Consider the following 20485-nt stretch of genomic DNA (forward strand, 5'->3'; position numbering starts at 1 on the left):
AATATTGTATACTATGTACTGATTATCAACAATGTATTGTATATGCTGAGCAGTATATTATTGATGATAAACAACATAAGATAATGTACTTTCTGCTTCGTAAACGTTTTAGAATTTTCAAGCGAATCAATGGGAAAAAATAAGAAAAATAAATCATAATTCGAATATTTCTGAATGTATTTAAAAATAAATAATTTATAATAAAATCTTTTCGAGGTAATTAATACTCTAAAATAAGAAGATTGTAAACCTTTACTCAGTTGTTTTCGTGAATTTTACATACGCTATATTTACTGTTCGACGTTGATCAAACCTTTTAGATTGTTTTCAACTAAAGTAGAAAATAATTTATATTAAATTAGCTTCTTTGATTTAGTATTAAATAAATTCTCAATTTAATTATTTGATTATTTTTACAGTATATTAAATGTTTCTACGTGTATCAATTGATTAAAATACTCTCTTATATAATATTAAGAAATAATTTAATAAACAATTATTTTTTTTTACTTTCAAATTGTTTGAAACCTTTCTAAATTTTTATTTATAATTTATATAAAAACTTTAATCTTATATTTTTCTTAGATTAAACACGGATAATAAATTGAGTAAATATAAAGATAAAATTAAGTAAATAATATTATCCAATTTTATGATTCGAAACATGAAAATTGTCTCTTAAAGTTGTGTTATACGTCATTCGATTCAAGTAACAATAAAATATTATCAAAAATTTTACCCCCTTCTTTAATTAATATTGTAGATAAAAAAAAACTCTATAACAAATATTAATCGTCGAACGGATAAAGTCAGTAGGTGGATAACATTATCAAAATATTTCTTCTATTTGTTTTCTATTTAACTTTGGATCAATAAGTAACAGCCAAGGCCGATGAGTTTATGTAATCAATATAATACTTTGCTGTTTAAGTTTATCGAAATGATTTGATTCATTAATGCAATTTTTACTCAATAATACTATTTCTTAATTAGTTTAAATAATTTGTAATTCTGTTGATAAATTTATAATTAAATAAATTATTTTTCAACTTTTATATTTGTATATGCTTTAAGATATATTAAATTTATATTTAATAATACAATAATTCATACGTATACAACGTTATTTCGAGGAAAACTATTCTCGCATAGATAATTTTTCTTATTATCGAAAATAATGGGTGGAAAAAGAAATTGCCATTTTCGTTGTATTTCCGCTGTTTATAACAAAAGGCAGATATTGAAGATAGATATAAATGTACGAACTTATATAATACAACAGTGTCATTTCGTAGTGGAACTATTAGCTTTATAACTTTTAAAATTATTTTAAAAACTGAATTATAATTTATTTTATGCTCTCTGCAGTGTGTCATTGTCCCATTTCATAGATATAAAAGTCATATTCGCATCATGTGGGCTTATAATTGTGGTGTAACCAACTTTATCTTTAATATTGTATATTGAATTCTAGTCAGGATGTTTAGATTAATGAATCAAAGGATGATACAATCTGAAGATACTTACATTGTCAGATATATCTATTACTACTTGAACTGTATTCTAATCTTTGATCTCTCGATGTTTTTCTTACTGGATTCGTTCTAAGTACTCGCTGTTGATTTCTATTAATATTTTTAACCGAAGATACTCTTACGATGTTTATCATTGAAGTTCTAGCATTTTCGAAGTCCAGATTGTAATTTTGACAACTTTTTCCATTAATAATTTCTATTCAAGACTTTTGAAGTTATCCGCATCATCTTCGAAAATCCATAGATCTTTGCCTAATTTTTTTTTTGTTTGAATATTTATGATTAAAAAAACCTTTATTAGTCAAATGTCGATTCTTCTAAATTTATTTATTCCGTCTTTATTACATTTGAAGTTTCATACTTTCAAATAGGTTAATATGAATGAAACCGATCAACTAACGGTGTCAACAGTGTAAGTTAAACGTGAGATCATACAAATTACATAATTAAACAATGATATAAATATGATATAATTTATAATTTCGTAATATTATACCATAAATTGCTACAGGTTTTTAACAAATTATAATGTTAAATTCTCAGTTATTTCATTTCATTAGTCTTGAAGAGTATAAATATTTGAAATATATAAATATATTTTAATATATGTATTTAAAAAATATAATATATTTTAAATATATTTATTAAATTCGTTATTTAATAAGAAAACAATGGTGAAAAATCATTTATAAATAAATGACTAGGCTATTTAAATAAATGATTAAGTATATGTTAAATGTACTTAGTATAATAACAGCTTGCAACTCATTGCAAAGTATTTAGAGCTTTTTCCTTTTTTCCTTCCTTTTTCCAGATAATCAGATCTACAATGCAATATAAAATGTATAAATTTTGTACACAATATATATAATATTTATATATTATTTCCTGAATACAAATTATTTATTGTTCGAAAGGCCAAAATTTATGTCAAAAATATAAATTATGAATTTAATTTGTTGAGTTCTATAACCTGAACATGTACTGTATTGTATAGTACCGTACGTCGCATATTATTACTGTAGGAACAATTTAGAAAGAAAATGTTTATGTTAACTACAAAAATTGCTTTAGGCTTTTACTACGAATATTCATTTATGTAGAGAAATTACTCAATTAATATAATCAGATAAAATCGGTTAAAACAAGGTTTGAAAATCTGCTTTGGTAACGATAAAGGAAGTTACGTGCAGTGACCTTTAACAGTGAACAATTACAAAAGTAAAACTCTAAAGGTAATTTATGCAATTCTAGAATAATTTTTGGAAAATTTTCCATTATTTCTTTTTTACGTCAATCTTATACGGTGATAAATTATAAAAGCAAATTTAATTTTATAACTTGTCGTAAAATTTTATCGTTAAGGAATTCCTCGTTTATAAAACAAGTGTATTAGCACTGGGACTATAGGTCATTTGGCATGTACCCCGAATTTCCGTTAGTATTTTTGGTATTCTTTATGCTGCCAAAACGTTAAGAATCGTATTTAGAGTATACAAAAGTACTATAAAATTAAATTGGAAAACAATTTTTTTACGAAAAAAAGGGATTTTGTTGAAAAGTCAAGTATATGTTTCAAAATTACATTCGAGTAAATAATTAAACATTTACATTATCGTCATAAAATAACGATAAAACGAATATTTATCGTTATCGAATTATTATTTCGCTTTCTTACGAAAGGAAATATGACGTAAATCGGTTACTTAATATATAAGATTCCGATAACAATTTCCCATTCCATTTTTGGTCCCTAATCCAAGCCAGTAAGTAATTGATCCATTTTTATACTTTTGCAAAGGATATATCAAATTTAGAAAATCCTACATCGAAACTGATGCTTAACAAAACATAATCATAAAATCTATAAGTTAGTTTAAAATACTAAACATCTTTCAAGTCTATTTTTAAACACAATGAGTAATTTTTACATCGTATGTTTTTCACCGAAGTAGGAATTCTCTTCTAAAATTAGCATATAAAGCACAGAAATAATCTTCTATCATTTTACATTTAACACAGAATATCGGAAAGTGAATCTTATTTTAAAATGGCCGATTATCTTGGTCGTTTACTGTATTTAATCTTGATTCTCAGACGTTGGCAAACGAATTTTCATCTACCATAAATTCAAGGTCGACAAACATTCGACCAAACATTTATTTATGTTTAGATTAGTATTACATTATTTATGGTGATAAAACGTTAGGTCGTATGTAGCTATATAACAACGGAAAAAACGACGGAAGTGACGTGAGGAAACACGATTGTATTCTATTACTTTTTCCGGAATTTATACAGGAAATGTATATTTTTCGTATTAGATAATTTTTAATTAAAATGTTAAATTTAATATTTAATTCAATAGCATTAAAGTATTTTGGCTTGTTCCTATCAATTGTATTCATATTTTTCATATAATCAATTAGTGATAGCTTTCAATAAACGATAACAATTAGCAATAATAAATACAACTGTTATTTATTTTTCTGTAAGTATTTGTATCAAAGAAATATAAAATTCGAAATAGAAAATGCTATTCTATTCTTCTACGAAGCAAAATAATTGCGTAAGAAGTAAGTTAAAAATAATTTTGAAAATAATATTACACACCCGTTATAAATATATTTTGCATTATTATAAAGCAAATATTTCAAAGCCTGAAAAGCTGGCACCAAACACGTCCAGGTTAGCGACATTTCTGTTTTGCAGAATTTGTCTCCCCCTTCTTTTCAATTAGAGAGATTGAATAGGTAGAAAAATTCGTACAACAAAGTTCTATTATAAAAATTATCTTATAAAGTAAAGTAATTTGAATGTAAATATGTTATCTGTTAAAATTTCTCGGAACATTTCGTATCTCTTCTAAGTGACTTGCTTAATCCCGATAAAAATCTTTAAATTTATAGCAGCCTATATAAAATCAATATTTGAATAATAATTTTATGAAATAGTAGAATTATATTTGTTTTATTACTTCTAAACTGATTTATAGTTACCGCTTTTATTTATAATGATAGACGCAGAAAAAAATGATTTAATTAAAAAATAGTAGTAGAATAAATAAATATATATAATATTATTATAAAATACATTATAAAATAGTATCATATATAATAATAATAAATAGATTTAACAATTGAGGTAACACGACTATGGAACAAAAGCACCGAAGTTGTATCAATTGTGATACAACCGAAGTTGTATTGATACAACTTCGGTGCTTGGGTACCATATTCCCTGAACTGACGAAATATCTAGAGAAAATTCACATAACAGAAGTTTGATTTACAAAACAACTGCTATCTTTGTAACTTCTTGCATACTACGAAAATATCTGATGAACACAAGCCCTGAAATGGGGTTCGTGTCGCTTCAGTCAGTACCAAAGCTGAGAGCCTTAGTCACACTATAGACTGAGGCTTTCAGCTTTGGATTTATTATATATTATAATATAACGTAATATTCACTATAAAGTTGACATGTTTAAATTTCAATTGTTTTATATTAATATTATTACATATTGTTAATAACAGTATACCTTTTTTCGTAATAGATACTTCAGAATAAAATTACCAGCTATTTTTTCCGATTTATTTCTCCGGTAAGAAAATGTGTTTACATTTTAAGTTTAATTTTCGATCGTATTATGTGTTTTATTCTCTAAATTTTATCATATTTATCGCGCTCATATTTACTCTTTTTCCAGTTAGTTAAAAATAAACGAAGTTATTTTAAAGCCTACTCACTTTTTGGATATTACTACGAGCAGTAAGTAACTTTATTACTTTAAAATAGAATAGGTTCCATTATATTAAAAATATCTTAATTCAAGTTATTAAAATATTCTCATATTTTATTATAAATTAGTTATAATTCTCGTAGGAAATATAAAACTATTTGTATTTATAATATAATCTTCTTAAATAATTAATAGAATTTACCTTGCCCAGCATAATTATAACTAATAAACATCAACTACCGTACCAGTTGTTATTTAGCGAGGTATTTAAACTTTTTTACGGCATCAAAATTATTTATTTTTTAATTAATTTAAAAAATATACAAGAAAAATCAAGTTACAGATATGATGCAATTATATATATATATGTTTGTTATTAATAGTTTATTCTTAAAATTAAAACTCATATCATTAAAATTTGATACAAAAGTTCAAATCAAAGGAGGAAAGGCAAGTTTATTGTTTATTTATAATAATTTACTGGCATAAATCTTCTTTTAATAAACTATGCATTAAATAAACACTTTATTTTTGGTTTTTAATACTATAAAATTGCCGTCATTCTAAAACAGAATGAATTTTTCATTTTTTTAATGTTAACTCCCGTAATAAAATGTACTGTTAGCATAAAATTAGTTTGAAAGTAAAACATTTGAATATAAATGTGAAGAATATCTGCGTTAGAAGCGTTACTTGCAAAATACTTTTAAAAAAAGGAAAATAATAAAAATTATGTAATGCATATTTGCTATTAACATTACTGTCATAAGAGAGAATTGATATCTTCTTGTTATTAATTAAATCCCTTCATTAAGAAGATGTCGTTAGTTTATTTATTATAACTTTTTATCTTTACATTCTCAAACTATTAATAACACTTTGTAATACAATTTCTGTTCCTGGGTAGTGAGTGTTATTTCCGATTCATTGTGTTGCATAAGTATTGAAAAATCGCCATTACTTCCTTCAAACTTTGTTTTTGTAACCAGGAAAACGACATTGGAAAATCGTCACTAGATCCTCGATATTTCACCGCCTTGCGATTGCCCAAGAAGCCTCGAACCACAGCGGTAAAGCTGTCCACGCCCGTTTTCTCATCGTACTGAGAAATTCTGGGCACTCCTGGCTCTTCTTATGGCCAAACGAAGACACTAGCCTTGACTTCAGCCTCAGATAGCTTCGGAAAAGTCTGAGATACTTGAAAGTTGCGGATCCCTTATAAGACATGGGACAAATTGTTTCATTAGACTGAATTTTTAATTTTATATGTAATGGTGGAAACAATCTTCTTAGGTCTACTAGTGGCATACTTGACATTGTGCTTACCCAAAGAGAACTCTGTCTGTTGTGGCCAGTGCTTCTTCTTGTAGTATCTCTGTTATCAATGGCAAAGATAACATAAATATTTCGTAATGACTCCTTGGAGATCCATTAAGATTGCTGCCATTTTGATGTCTCCAATAATCTTCAGCCGTACGCATCATACTTCAAGGCTTCTAACGTTTTAAAACCATGGTATTACTCTTTCAAGTTCACCGAATAAGCAAGGGGAGGAGAGGGATACGTATAAGTATTATTTCTGTTATGGAGTATAACAGCTTTAAGGCTCCTGGATGAGCTATCAATGAAGAGGCACCGTTCGTTCGGGATGTATGCAATTGAGATTGTTTCGAAGAGACCGGAGAAATTGTGGCAGAAGCATAGCCCATCTTCACGATTAGACTTGAAAAATGTTCTATAAACAGTGATTTAAACGGTGGAATCTGTTAGACGAAAGTGTTCAGGTCTAGAGGTCATCATTAATTCATGGGATTTATCTGGGACGTTTAGAAAAATCAGTATTTGAATAATTTCAAATACAAACTTCCTGGAGAAAATTATATATTTTTAGTTACTTTGGTACAAAGAATTACAAAATCGCAAGATTTTCACAAAACAATAAGTTTTAAAAATTTTATTGCGTATTGTATTGTATTAAGAGGGTAATTACATTTGTAGAATTACCCATTCCTACAGTATCTTATTTGATATTGCAGATCAATTGACGTTTTTACAAGAGCACTTTGAATATGAAAATATATAGCAAAAATAAATAAATAAATAAATAAATAAAATAAATTTGAAAATATTTAAAATGTCATCTGTATTATATATATATATATATATATATATATATATATTGATATATGGATGGATTTTAGCTGATGCTGCATATAGCTGATAAATAGATGATTTTTATATACATAATTTATATGTTATATGCAAAGTCATCCTAATACACCATTTTCCTTTGAATTCGTTAATATCTTCAATTAGAAATTGCATAACAACCATAAATTGGCCACATACAGGTTTAAATACACGTATATAAACCGTATGTATCTTATCGCAATTATATAAACATATTATTGGTCAGATCTGACTAACTATACCATACTGTACTAACTTTAATCTGATTAAAGATTAATATATAAATCTGTGTAACTTCAATATATTTTTTATTTGGTTTAATAATTTTTCCCTGCAAAAATAGATATATCTAATAATAATTATTAGAAGACGATAAGCGTTACTTTGTTTGAGTATTAAAGTCTTCGGGCGAACGTTTTGAACTATGTTAAAATGTCTGGTGGAGTTTTAGTAATTACAGCAGTTTATATCGTGTTGTCAAATGTAGTAACGGACTTAGAGAAACGCGAAAGAATGGTGGCATATTTATCGCATGAGACATATCCATCTTGTGCAACCGATAATGAAAACAGAATAATCAGAAGCAAAGGTACAATATTCATCTTAAAAAATGACAGAATATTATATTAGGCCTACATTCTGGATGGTAGTCTGTTAAACAGTGTTGTTTAAACAGTTTGTGTGTGTGTGTGTGTGTGTGTGTGTGTGTGTGTGTGTGTGTGGAAGGGGAAGTTGGTGGAAACAGTTATTGGAGATACCCTTCTAATTTGCAAGAATGAATATTTCCATGTGATGTGTTCACCACTGAATGCAAATACACTTTCCAAAGTTTATCAGTGAAGATTAAGCAAACGTGCACACCATGTATCCAGGTCCGAAGCCTATGGAGTTTTGTCAGAAGTCAGATAATTGGATTTCATCTTTGTGAACTTTCTATTAGTGCTATTCGGGATAAGCTGCTGTTTCTAAAATTAAATATAGATAACGTTTTCAGTGTTGAAAATGGTTGTAAAACTCAATCTCTTGAAAGTGTGGAGACCATCACTCAGTTTCCTCAACTGGACAGATACTATGCACCAGAACTATCCGTACAGAGCTGCATAAATTGTGTTACACTGGCAGAACAGTGGCTTTTAAGCCAAAAATAGCACCCGAGTATGAAAAATGTCATTTGAAGTTGTATCGTAAATCATTCGTAAATGGATGATGGAGCAAGTTGTGTGGGGCGACGAGTCCCGTTATTTGGTTCACCAGTCCGACGGCGTTGTTTGAGTATGATGATGTCGGGTAAGCGTCACCTTCTTGACTATGTCGTACCTACAACGAAATTGTTCGAACTTAATGGTTTAGGGACGTTTTGCTGGTTTGGCATCGACTTCTTCGTCGTGCAAGTTAACATGAATGCGGCATCGTAACATGACGTACTGCTTCTTACACAAGCAGTTCTTCCGTGAAGGTTCCCATACCCTTCAACATGATAGCGCGCCTTGCCATACTGCTCGCTCTGTATAACACTGGTCACTGGTTTGAGGAGGAGTAGATTAAATGACTGCCCAGCCCAGAATCTCGAACATTTGTGGGACGAATTGGTGTGTCGAGTGAGGAGCAGGCCTCCAGCGCCCATCTAATATGGATGACCAGGCACGTGTCCTACGTGAGGAATGGCGGAATATAAAGATGAAAAAATTACGTCACACATAAAATATTTCCATTTTATTTAAAACAAAATCGTTAAACTTGTAAAAAAAATTAAATTTTACGCATCTTGTTCAATCAAAGCATTTTACATTATGATTTAAATCAAAGATCAAGTGATTCAAACTAATCAATAATGTCAATTGTGAATGATATCTGACATGATAAGACGGAACAAAGTAATAAGTTATTTTTAGAAAATTTTCAGTATATAAAAGATCAATATATAAATATATTTAATTCCATAAAAAGCATATAAGAAGGCTAAGTTAACCGGAATATGTTTTTAAAATTATAAAATACTTTTAAAATACATCACAGTTAAATGACTCCTTATTGGGCCACCTTCTACATTATAATTATATAATAAATGTTTTTTACTTACTATATTTCCTACTGATTTTAAGACATTTTAAGCCACTTTTAGGGATTGGATTGGGGAAGGCACAAAGATGAATATTTCTCATCTTATTAGGATTTTCAAAGATTGCATTTTATCTAATCTTTGCTAATACTTTTTTATATATATACCTCAATGTGAACATTATAAATAATTGCTTTTTATCCAATAATCTTCTTACTATTTATCTAAGTTTTGACATTTTATTGTTCTGTTGTTCTGATTATTATGAAATTGTATTTAGTTTTCTTACATAATTTTAATTGTATTTTTATCTACAAAGACATTTAAAATATTAAAAAGTAAATTAATACATTTAAATATATATATAATTCAAACATAAATGCATCTGAAAGTTAAACTGTTTCATAAATTATTTAAATAAATAAGTAATATTTACTTCAGGATATCTATTAATAAATTTTTTTACATATTTAAACCTTATGTTTTAAGAAAAGAGAGTGTGTGTGTGTGTATATGTATTAATTTATTTATTACTAAACAAGTAAATTAAATTATCCAGATATATAATTTCTATCACTTAATATTGTCTATAGACTTATACATCATTCTATATTACACAATATAGTATCTGTAACGAAGTTAGATAAATGAAAGCCAAGATCAGATATGGAAATCTTAGGAGCAAGAGGCCTTAATTAACTAATAAGAACTTCCGATGCAAACAGGAAATCGAATTACTTCAATTCAAAAATTTTTCACTAAAAGGTGTTAGATAGATACTCTATTGTTAAAGGAAAAGTTAGATTTACAGGGGCAAGAAGCTACTAATTTAAGGTGGAGAGCATATATTTTAAATTAGATTTATAGTAAGTGGAAATTTATTACGAGGAAGGGAGATTTCTTTATCTTTTTAATAATACCATAATTAAATTTAATACAAAAGAAAAAATATAGTCCTATATTTATATTAAATAATGGAGAATTTTCATCGTTTAAAGCAGACTTTGTTCATGTAAAATATTCAGATTAGATGATACGTGAAAATTTTAAAGGCCATTTCTATATGTAAAAATGTATTATTTAAAGGAGACAATGTAAATCGTAACATCGTAATGTAGAAAAGTAAACAGTAATGCGATATGAGCCTTTACTGTTTACTTTTAGGATGAAATTCTTCTACGTTTTACGATATTATTTCAAATTTTAAAACTTTTGAATAATAATAATTTCAAATAAATCTATTTATTTAGTGTTATAAATAATTTTTGCAGTTTTATCAAAGCTTTGTTATACGACAGTATTAGAGTGAAAGAAAGGAAAAATCCTAATCTAATCAACTTTTATCGCATGGAAAATGATAGATATATACTTATACTGCGTATTTTTATTGCCATAATCTGCTTTAGAAACGAAAAATGAAAGAGAAAATCAAAATGAATTGTATAAAGAATATACTTTTGAAATATAAACGCTAAAAACCACTTTAATTTGAAAAAAAGGTTCCGTTATGTCTATCCACAGAGCGTGTACCAGAGTCCCAGTCTCATTAAATGGCTCACTGTGTATTTATTATACGTGCTTATAAATTTTAATAACCCTATTTATGATTTTAAATATATAAATTTTTTTTCAGAATTTGAATTTCAATAGTTATGCTAGAACCGCAGTCCCACGAGCTTTTATGGATTATTATAGTAGGTTTCATTATCGCATTTTTTTTGGCATTTGGAGTTGGTGCTAACGATGTGGCAAATTCATTCGGAACATCTGTCGGCTCTAAAGTACTTACTCTTCGCCAAGCTTGTATACTTGCAACGATTTTTGAAATATTAGGAGCTGTTCTAATGGGTAATTTTATAATTAATTGTACGAAATGACTTATCACATCAAATATTTATATTTATATTTTGCTTAATAGGATATAAAGTTTCTGATACAGTGAGAAAAGATATTTTTGATGTTAACATGTTTGCTAATAACGAAAAAGAATTAATGCTTGGAAATTTAGCAGCTTTAGCTGGTAAGATTTATTGTACTGTACTGTACACTTTATATTATACAGTGGAGAACCGAAAATCGGAATCAATTGGGGACTGGGGTTGTTCAGATTAGTGATTTGTTCCGATTACCGATTATGTACGAATAAATATATTAACCTGTCCGATGTTCAAATTTTTCTCCGTTGCGTGTCGCTTCGTGTTGAATTTTCGTCGATTTTAAGTCTAACGAAAATTTTTATAATAATAATCGAGGCTATCGTATCGTTAAAAATTATTTCTGCATTTTGTACAAACAAAATAAATATATTGAAGAATATAAAAAACACGAAAATTATACTTTAGAAGTAAATTTAGTATCAAAAACGTTCAATTCAGCACGACACAGTCCGACTGAAAATCGTCCCGATTACCGGCGATTCCGATTACCGGGGTTCCGATTAACGAGTCTCTACTGTAGTGCTGTGTTAATCTGTTAATCTATTAAATATAAACTTGTTTCTAAAATATTTTCAAATAAATGTTAAAATTAATATACGGCCATTCTATTGTCTCAGGTAGCGCCATTTGGAATATTATAGCCACGTTTTTTCGTCTTCCAATTTCCGGGACCCATAGCATTGTAGGAGCAGTAGTAGGATTTACCTTAGTTTCCAGAGGTTTTTATGGAGTGCAATGGCGATCGATTGGAATGATTGGTAAGTTTTCAAACTCAACTTTTTTTTCGATTACAATAACCATTAAAAGTTCGAAATTAAGTTCAAAACTAAACCAAAATACTCCTATAGTAATTGTAGAATATTGTAGAAAAAATATTTGTCGGAATAAAAACTCGGTGATGTCAAAATGTTTTAGTTTTAAACTCTTTATGCCCTGTGGGCATTGGAGGCTGTTTTATCTTGACTGTCGTGGGTTTGTCCAAGTCGGCATTGGTGGCAGCTGAATGTGAGGGCTATAAAAAAATTTTGAGATTCCCGATCCAGACTCGAATCCGAATCTCCAGAGCATCTTTGCCACCTCTACTATACAGCCATCTATATGTGTATTATCTATATTAGGTACTTTTCCGAATAACATGGAATTGTGTTTAATTTCTCGCCTATAATATAAATATTAAAAACTAGCAAATAAGCCCGGCGTTGCTCGGGGAAAAGGTAACGATAGCGAAGATTAAGATTATTACATTATAGCCAATCTTACCGTTTTCACAGAATGCAAGAATTAGGTCCCCCTGTTTCCAGACTAATTAGAGAATTTTTGGATGGGTCTAAAAATTCTCTAATTAGATTTCCCGCAAAAACGCAAAAAAGCGCATCTGCGCCTGTAAATCTTGCACGTCGTTTTCTCTTAACACTTCCATTCTTGACACTTCCATTGTTAAGGAATACACTTCTTTCATCTCCACGTGGTACCCTACTAAAACGCAGTTAAAAAAAAAAAAAAAAAAAAAAAAAAAGAACATTCTAAAATAGTACAGTAGAAGCTGAGTTCTTTAGGATAAGCCTTAATCCTTTCTCTCTGTCCCGCGGGGGATTTCGAAATATCCCTGCTTAATGTACATTCTCGTGACGTATCGTATTAAAACGCAATCAAAAACGCAAAAAAACCGCATCTAAAATAGTATAATAGACGCCGAGTTCTTCACGGTAAGCCTTAATCCCCTCCCTCTCCCCCGTGGGGGAAATCTCGAATTTCCCCGAACTGTGCAACCGCGATTGACATTAAATTACAGCGGTGCCCCGTACTTCGAATTTAATTTGTTTCAGGAGATCGTTCGAACTCAGAGTTGTTCGAAATCTGAATCAATTTTTCCCATTAGAAATAATCGATAGTGTGAGTGTTGATACAATGCTGACGAAAGGAATATAGGCTACAGAGTGTAATACCAAAACACAAAGAGTGAACAGATACAATTAATTAATACATTTTATTCACACAGAACAAAACTAGTGTCGTAGGATCTTTTATCGGAATCCAGACTAAGATTGGATACCAGTGAAATTGGTCAAAAAAAAAAAGAAAAAGAAAAATGTTTCGCGCGTAACAGAAGTAACCCGAAATTAATATTAACTTAAAACTACCTTACAATCTAAATAAGAGGAAAGTAGGATAACAAAATTAGAAGGATAGAGATAGGAAGATCGATAGCGAAAATACCCGGGATTTTATCGAGGGATACTTTTCCTCGCTTGCGAGATGGGGTCCTTGAATTCTTCTAGCTTTCTGATTCTTCGTCTTTCGTCAAATACAGTAGTTCCGTTGCTTATCCAACTTTGTGATGATCGAAAGTCTCTTGTTCGGAAAGAAGCACTAATAAAATCGAAATCGAGCTGAAAGAATCTCCAGTTACTCTTTCCCCTTTGGGCCCGTCGTTGTCCTCTTTATGGTTCTCGATGTTTCTCGAAACATAACCCGAAACATAGGCATGTTTCATAGTTGGCAAAAGAAAGATTAGAAAGAGAAGACAATGAACAAAGGAAAGACGGTGAGAATTAAAATAATCAAAACACGTAAATTTTAAGTACCGGTAATTAAAAAGGCGAGCAGCCACAATAGTGAATTAATCAGTTGCCAGACCTTATTCTTAAGCAAGGGCGCCGCCAGAGGGGCAGAGGGGCAGCTGCCCTCCCCTAGAAATTCGAAAAAGGTATTTAAATGCTAAGTTTTAATTAAAATAATCTTCTTAGGCTTCTTGTAAGTTAAAAAAAATGTTTTAATTAAGATATTTATTTTCCGGTAAATAGTAAATGATTAAAACTTTATGACTCGTTTTATTTTATCTACATACAGTTCATATCCTCTATCAATTTACATCATCTGCCCCCGGCCCATTGGCTGGAGTTGTCTTTGTTCTTAAGAATGGTGCATACCTTACACATGGCCGCTCGCCAGATCCGCCGTACGCATATCGCTTTTGTACTTTGCAAGAAGTTCCTTTTTCACCTCAGTCGTCGATACTACAATCTTTCTCTTAGGTTGCGTTGCTTCCACACACTTCTTCGACGCCATGGTTAATAAGTAGAGGTTATATTAACCTCGACCTCCACCTATATTAACCAAACACACTAAAATTAAAGCGAAAAATACAGTGAAAACACACAAGCATAACCCAAAAGATGATTTCGCAGAGAGAGGGAAAGATGATCGATGGACAACAGTGACGTTTACGCAGCAAGCGCATTTTTTCACCGCGCGCGCTTCGAACATAAAAGGCTCGTTCGAACTCCGGGTCAAATTTCTCTCGAATTTTGCGTTCAAACTCTGGAACGTTCGAAGTACGAGATACCATTGTAGCAGTGGCGTGCCGTCATTGGAAGCGGTGGAAGCGCCGCATCCACCATCCAATGACCTTCCCTTGTATTTTCTAAAATATAAATTTTCATATTTTAACGTACTTTGAATTAATTAAAATTAATATTTTATTATAACTGCATTATGTATCTTATTAAAAATTTCTATACTATATGTGAAAAAAACGATAAGATTGCTATTGTATATTCGAATGTCAATGGCGGAATGGAAGCGCTTCCGAGACAGCTTTTACCGTGAGAATAACTGAATGGTGTAAAGCAGCCAGAGGGCATTGGCGCATGCGCTTTACAGAGCACCAACCTCAGCCAGTTTAGCTGGTGGAAAGTATACACACGTGTAAACGCTTCCAACGATTGGCCACTGGGTAGGGAGCTATCTGACTAAGTGAATTGTTTAAGATTTAAAAAGTAAAGAGTATTCAATGTTATTTTTATGTACGTTTTATTGCAAAGTTATATTTAATTACGGTATAATTAAAAGTAAATTATAATTATATTGACAGATTTTCAGACAAAATCTTTAGAATTTTTATCACTTTTAGATGTTTTTCATAATGTTAAAATTATTAACAATTTTTCCAAGCGTCTGTTAATTCTTTAAATTAAGTAAATTTTATGGAAAACTTTTTGATTTATCTAAATTACGTAGCGAATCGCAATATTTATATTCGTGTCCGGACTATATTGACAAGTAACTCTTAGACATAAAACATATTATAATTAATGTCGATCCGAACAAAGACGTACTAAAACAATTATATGATTTAATATCATTCATTTTTACGGTACCATCTACCAGCGGGTCTGTTGAGCGCAGTTTTTCGAACACGGAGCGAATTCATACATTGGCCAGGAGCACTCGGTCGAAGGAAAAATTGTCGTCGCTGGCGTCGCTTTCGATAGAAAAAGAGCTTTTAGATACGTTGATGGAGTCGACGACCAGAGACTTTTATGATAAAGTAATTAACGACTTGGCGGAAAAAATCGCCGAATAGAGTTAGTTTATAAAGAATTTAAAAAAAAAGTTTCTCTATCATTGTTTGTATCATATCAATTTGTATTATTTGTATTTTAGAACTAAAATACATAAATTGTTTATTTTTGTCATTTCCAGTATTTGTTTAAAAGTTTTATGGAAATGTCATGTACCGGACAGGTCTGACCCGTCACGAAAGACGCGAAAAAACGGTTAATTTACAGAAAAATTTATTAGTTTAAAAAAAACACCGGTAAAAGTCGTTTGCAGTCGGACACCCATTGTTTATATCAAACTGCAGGCAGAAACCATAAATCGCGGAAGGAAGTCGTCTTATGATCGGTGGAAGATCGAATTCTTCTTCGATTTTGACTTTTCTCGCTCTCCAGGTAAGAGTCTCGTTACGCTTAGTAACCAGGGACCAACCACTCGGGAAGCGTGATTGAGGGAGAACTACCAATCAAAATGGATGAAAGAAAGAACGGAGATTGATATAATCTCCGACAATCGAGGACACCTGGCACTCGGTTAATTAACGTTTAGAATAACCAAAACGCCGTGTGTCAACGCGCAAAAAAAAAAAAAAAAAAAAACAATTTCTCGTCTATTGTGCCAACCTGTAACCCGTGCCACTTCGGACTTAGATCGTGTCCCGACTCCAACGGACGAAGTCTCCCCGTGCCTTACAGACTTGTCGACGCCACTGTCCCGGGGCCACTTTCGATCGACCATCGAAGAACCACATCGACGCCCAGGACGTCCGAACGACTGATTGTCCTAAAGCAAACCATTTTGTACATAGTGTATGTTTATTTTATGTTAAAATAAACGGTTTTTGTCAGATACTTGTCGTCTTTGTCTCTACAGCCACCACCCATGTACGAATGGACCCTAGACCATTACTGACGCGCAATTAACTGATTGCCCCTGGAAGTCGGTTCTTACAGAAACACAGCTTCCCTATCATCAAATGTCACGGCACGCCACTGCATTGTAGTTTATTTTCTTCGTACTGGCTTCAAGTCATCGAATATAGTGAAGTAGAAAGATGGCAGTATGTTGAAATACTGCATTGGAAGCTTGTTTCATCGAACTGATTGAGCAATATGATTCTTTACGGAATGTCAATTCTATAGACTATCATTGAAAATACTTAAAAAATAAGGCTTGGAGAGAAATTAGCAAAAATTGAGGAATGGAGGGTAAGGTTGACTCTATACAAACTCCGAATGAGAAAGTTGGGATCTTATTAGAACTGTAGAGCATAAAAGCAAAAAAAATCAAAGAAAACAACTCTACTACTGTTGCTTTACCATTTGTAAATGCTATTTTTACATAAATGAAATATGTACTCAGTTAAGATGCAAAATTGTAGCTGGTGTTACAAAAATTAATATAGAAGGCAGTGAAGTCTCCAGTCTAAAAATTTTACAACTACTTTGCAGTTTGTGGCAGACATCATCCTGAATTTTGTCTTCATTGCTTTCAAACTTCACTGAACAAGAACTGTAGTGGGTAACATAAAGTGGAAGTCATTAAACTGTCTTTTAAAAAGCCATTGCCACTCCAATTATTGGTCTAGTAAATCCATGCAACAAAGAGCTGATATTTAGATATCTCAAAGGGCATGTTGTCTGGTAAAGTGGCTATAATACAGCTGGATAAGCAAACTGATGACACAATATCTGTTTCATCTGAAACAGATTATTGCTTAGCCAGCTGTATTAAAGCTCTTTACTAGATAATGTGCCCCAAGTTCAGGTATTTGAGATTTGCATCACTTCTAGAAAGGACCAGTCTGGTTTTCAATTGATCCACCAAAAAACATTTTATTTAACATTATTTTTATTAATATATTATGGTTAAGAGTTATCCATTTTGCTCTTTTAATTAGATCTTGGGTTAGTTTGGTTAAGACTTTGTTAAGTGGTGTAAAATGTCTATCAAATGTCTTGAACTGCTACAATATATATATATATATATATTATATATTTTATGTGAATTATAAATGCTCTTCTATTTATTTATACTGTATTTAGTTATTTCATATTATATAATTAATAGTATGTCATCCTATCAGAACCATGGCATATTTAACAAAATTAAAATAATTTTATTGAAGTGAATTTCTTTGTTATTTTTATACAGTATATATTGAATATATAGATATTTTCATATTTGATAAATTCAAAAAGCATCTAATTCCTTTAATAATAACAATAATTTAAAATATCTTTTTAAAGAAATAGCTTTATTTTACATTACATAGTGCGGTGTATTTCTCACAGGTTCATTCATTGATCACGTGTTTCAGTGGCTTCCTGGTTCCTTTCGCCTGTGCTCTCTGGAATTTTTTCCACCGCTATTTTCTTGGGAATACAATTTTTCATCCTGAAAAAGGTATATTTTTCAAAATTTTTCAAATAAATAAATATATTTATTATCTATCCATAATTGATATGTGATCATTTTTTTCAGAGTGATCAATTAGAACCTGGACTCAAATCATTACCATTCTTTTATGGATTTACAATTTTAATTAATATTTTTTCTATTGTTCATGATGGCCCATCAAGTAGGTGTTAAAAAAATAATAATTCTTGAACAGATATTTAAATTTCAAAAATTCTCATAATAATTATCTATTTACAGTGTTAAAATTTGATCAAGTACCATGGTGGGGTGTTTTGATACTATCAGTTGGATTAGGATTTATTACTGGTCTCTCTGTATATTGTTTTCTTGTACCTTATCAAAGAAAAACAATTACAGGTAAATACAATGTATAGAAATGAATATATTCATTTAATTTTAATAGAATAATATAAAAATAGAAATTTTCTATTTTCAATTAAGCATTCCTTTCATGTCTTCTTTAATTACAAAAGAAATATTTATTTAGAAATTGACAATTTGAAACTGAATAGCATTAACACTTTCGTGTTGTTATTTTCCAGAATTAATATCATATTTGGATAACAAACAGCGTACAAAAGTCAATATAATTTTATCGTGTTTCAAAATAATGAATAAGCCATATTTTATATTTGCTGAACTTTTATTACAAATTTTAATTTTAAAAAAATATAAAGGATAAGAAAACAAGTTAAAATATATTATGACAGAAAATGGTTTGTAAATTTTTCAATTCCTACATTAAACTATACTAGATAAATTTCAGTTATTTTCATTTTGCACTGTAACAGTTCAGGAACTGGAAGGATGCAGACAATAAAATAAAAATCACACCTTAAAATTAGTCTCCAGTAATAATTTTAATTAAAAACATTTTGATCTAAGTTTATAGACCTTTGTCAGTTGTACACAATTGATTGCACAAATGATGAAGGCCCATAAAATTTCTCACCAAATTTTGTGCAAATCTAACTTGGCAATTGATTACTGACAATGACAATGCACTTGGATGACAAAACAGCAAAAGACAATTGAAAATTATTTTAAAAGGATTGTCAATTAATTTGAGAACTCTAAAACACAGTAACATACAATTGCTCTCCTTTCATACTTTCTTTCAATACTATGTGTTTTTGATTAATACAATATACTAATGTCATGCAAATAAATAGTTTTTTCCAAATAATTAAACTATTGAATTCATCTGAATTCCAATAATCCAGTAATCTTTATATAACACTGTTCTGGTTCCATAAGTGTCAAATTACAGAGAATGTACTATATATTCATTTTGTTTTCAAAAATTTAGTTCTTAAAAGTTTTTGATTCTAGTTCTGGGCCTCTTAACATGAATAAAGCAGAAAATTATGTTTCATACCCAAAAACTTTTTCTGTTTTCATGTTTGGCAGGTTTCTCGCCAGGGGCTCCCATACATTGGTGCACTTTAGGCACATGTTCCCCTTGTAATCAGGTTGCCCTTTCTTAATTGCCAAGGGAGCTCTATTTTTATTTTAAAATTAGTTACTCATTTTTATCACAAAAAACTTTTTACTGATGACAAAATTAAAATAAACATATTTGGTATTAACTGAAAATTTGTTCTAGAGGGCCATGATTGTTCATTCAGTCGAGTACTAAGGTACCACTGTATTTGATTAATGCAGTTTTGATGTATGCGGTAGCATCGAGGGATTAATTAATTGCCTTGATAAAGGGATACCTCTATATACTATATATAGATATATGTATATTTTATATAATATAGTAAAATACTTGTGCCCCTTCCTTATTTATAGTCTGCAGCAGGGCCGGATTTACATAAGGGCATTTGGGGCCAGTGCCCAGGGCCTCCACAAAATAGGGGCCCCACAAAACTAAAAAAAAATTATGTTTAAACAATTTTTTTTCTATTACCATGACAGCCTAGTGTGGTCTAATCTTGAGGGCAACAGGCAGAGAAAACCAAACCGGGGAAAAAACCTATGAAACATCGGAAAATTTTGGGAAAAACTTTCACAGGGGTATTTTTCAGTTAAATTAAAATAATTAGTTTTACACAATAAAATATGTGTATGTTTACAATAACCTTATTTTTAAATGAAATTTACAACTTCCTAGTTCAAATCTAATTGAAAGTACAGTATTTTGTGTAAATTTTCTAAATCATCAAATTTGCCTACTCTTAAAGGGGGGACCCCCACCAAATTTGTGCCCAGGGCCCCTGGATTGGTAGATCCGGCCCTGGTCTGCAAGTACCAC

The 20485-nt window shown here is 30.3% G+C and overlaps 1 protein-coding gene across 1 annotated transcript in view; it reads left to right on the forward strand.

Moving 5' to 3' along the window:
- Positions 1-20485, forward strand: part of LOC136972351 (sodium-dependent phosphate transporter 1-B-like) — a 29424-nt gene that overhangs the window by 650 nt on the left and 8289 nt on the right. Inside the window, exons 2-9 of the mRNA XM_067266923.1 lie at positions 5092-5151; positions 5245-5306; positions 11160-11374; positions 11445-11546; positions 12081-12221; positions 18125-18210; positions 18289-18385; positions 18463-18582. Of these exons, the coding sequence (XP_067123024.1) occupies positions 11179-11374; positions 11445-11546; positions 12081-12221; positions 18125-18210; positions 18289-18385; positions 18463-18582 (742 nt within the window). The 5' untranslated portion in view covers positions 5092-5151; positions 5245-5306; positions 11160-11178. The remainder of the gene's footprint in view (positions 1-5091; positions 5152-5244; positions 5307-11159; positions 11375-11444; positions 11547-12080; positions 12222-18124; positions 18211-18288; positions 18386-18462; positions 18583-20485) is intronic.

This window comes from Centruroides vittatus, unplaced genomic scaffold (genome assembly GCF_030686945.1).
Source record: "Centruroides vittatus isolate TY-2023 unplaced genomic scaffold, ASM3068694v2 contig_1057, whole genome shotgun sequence".
Taxonomy (NCBI): Eukaryota; Metazoa; Arthropoda; class Arachnida; order Scorpiones; family Buthidae; genus Centruroides; species Centruroides vittatus.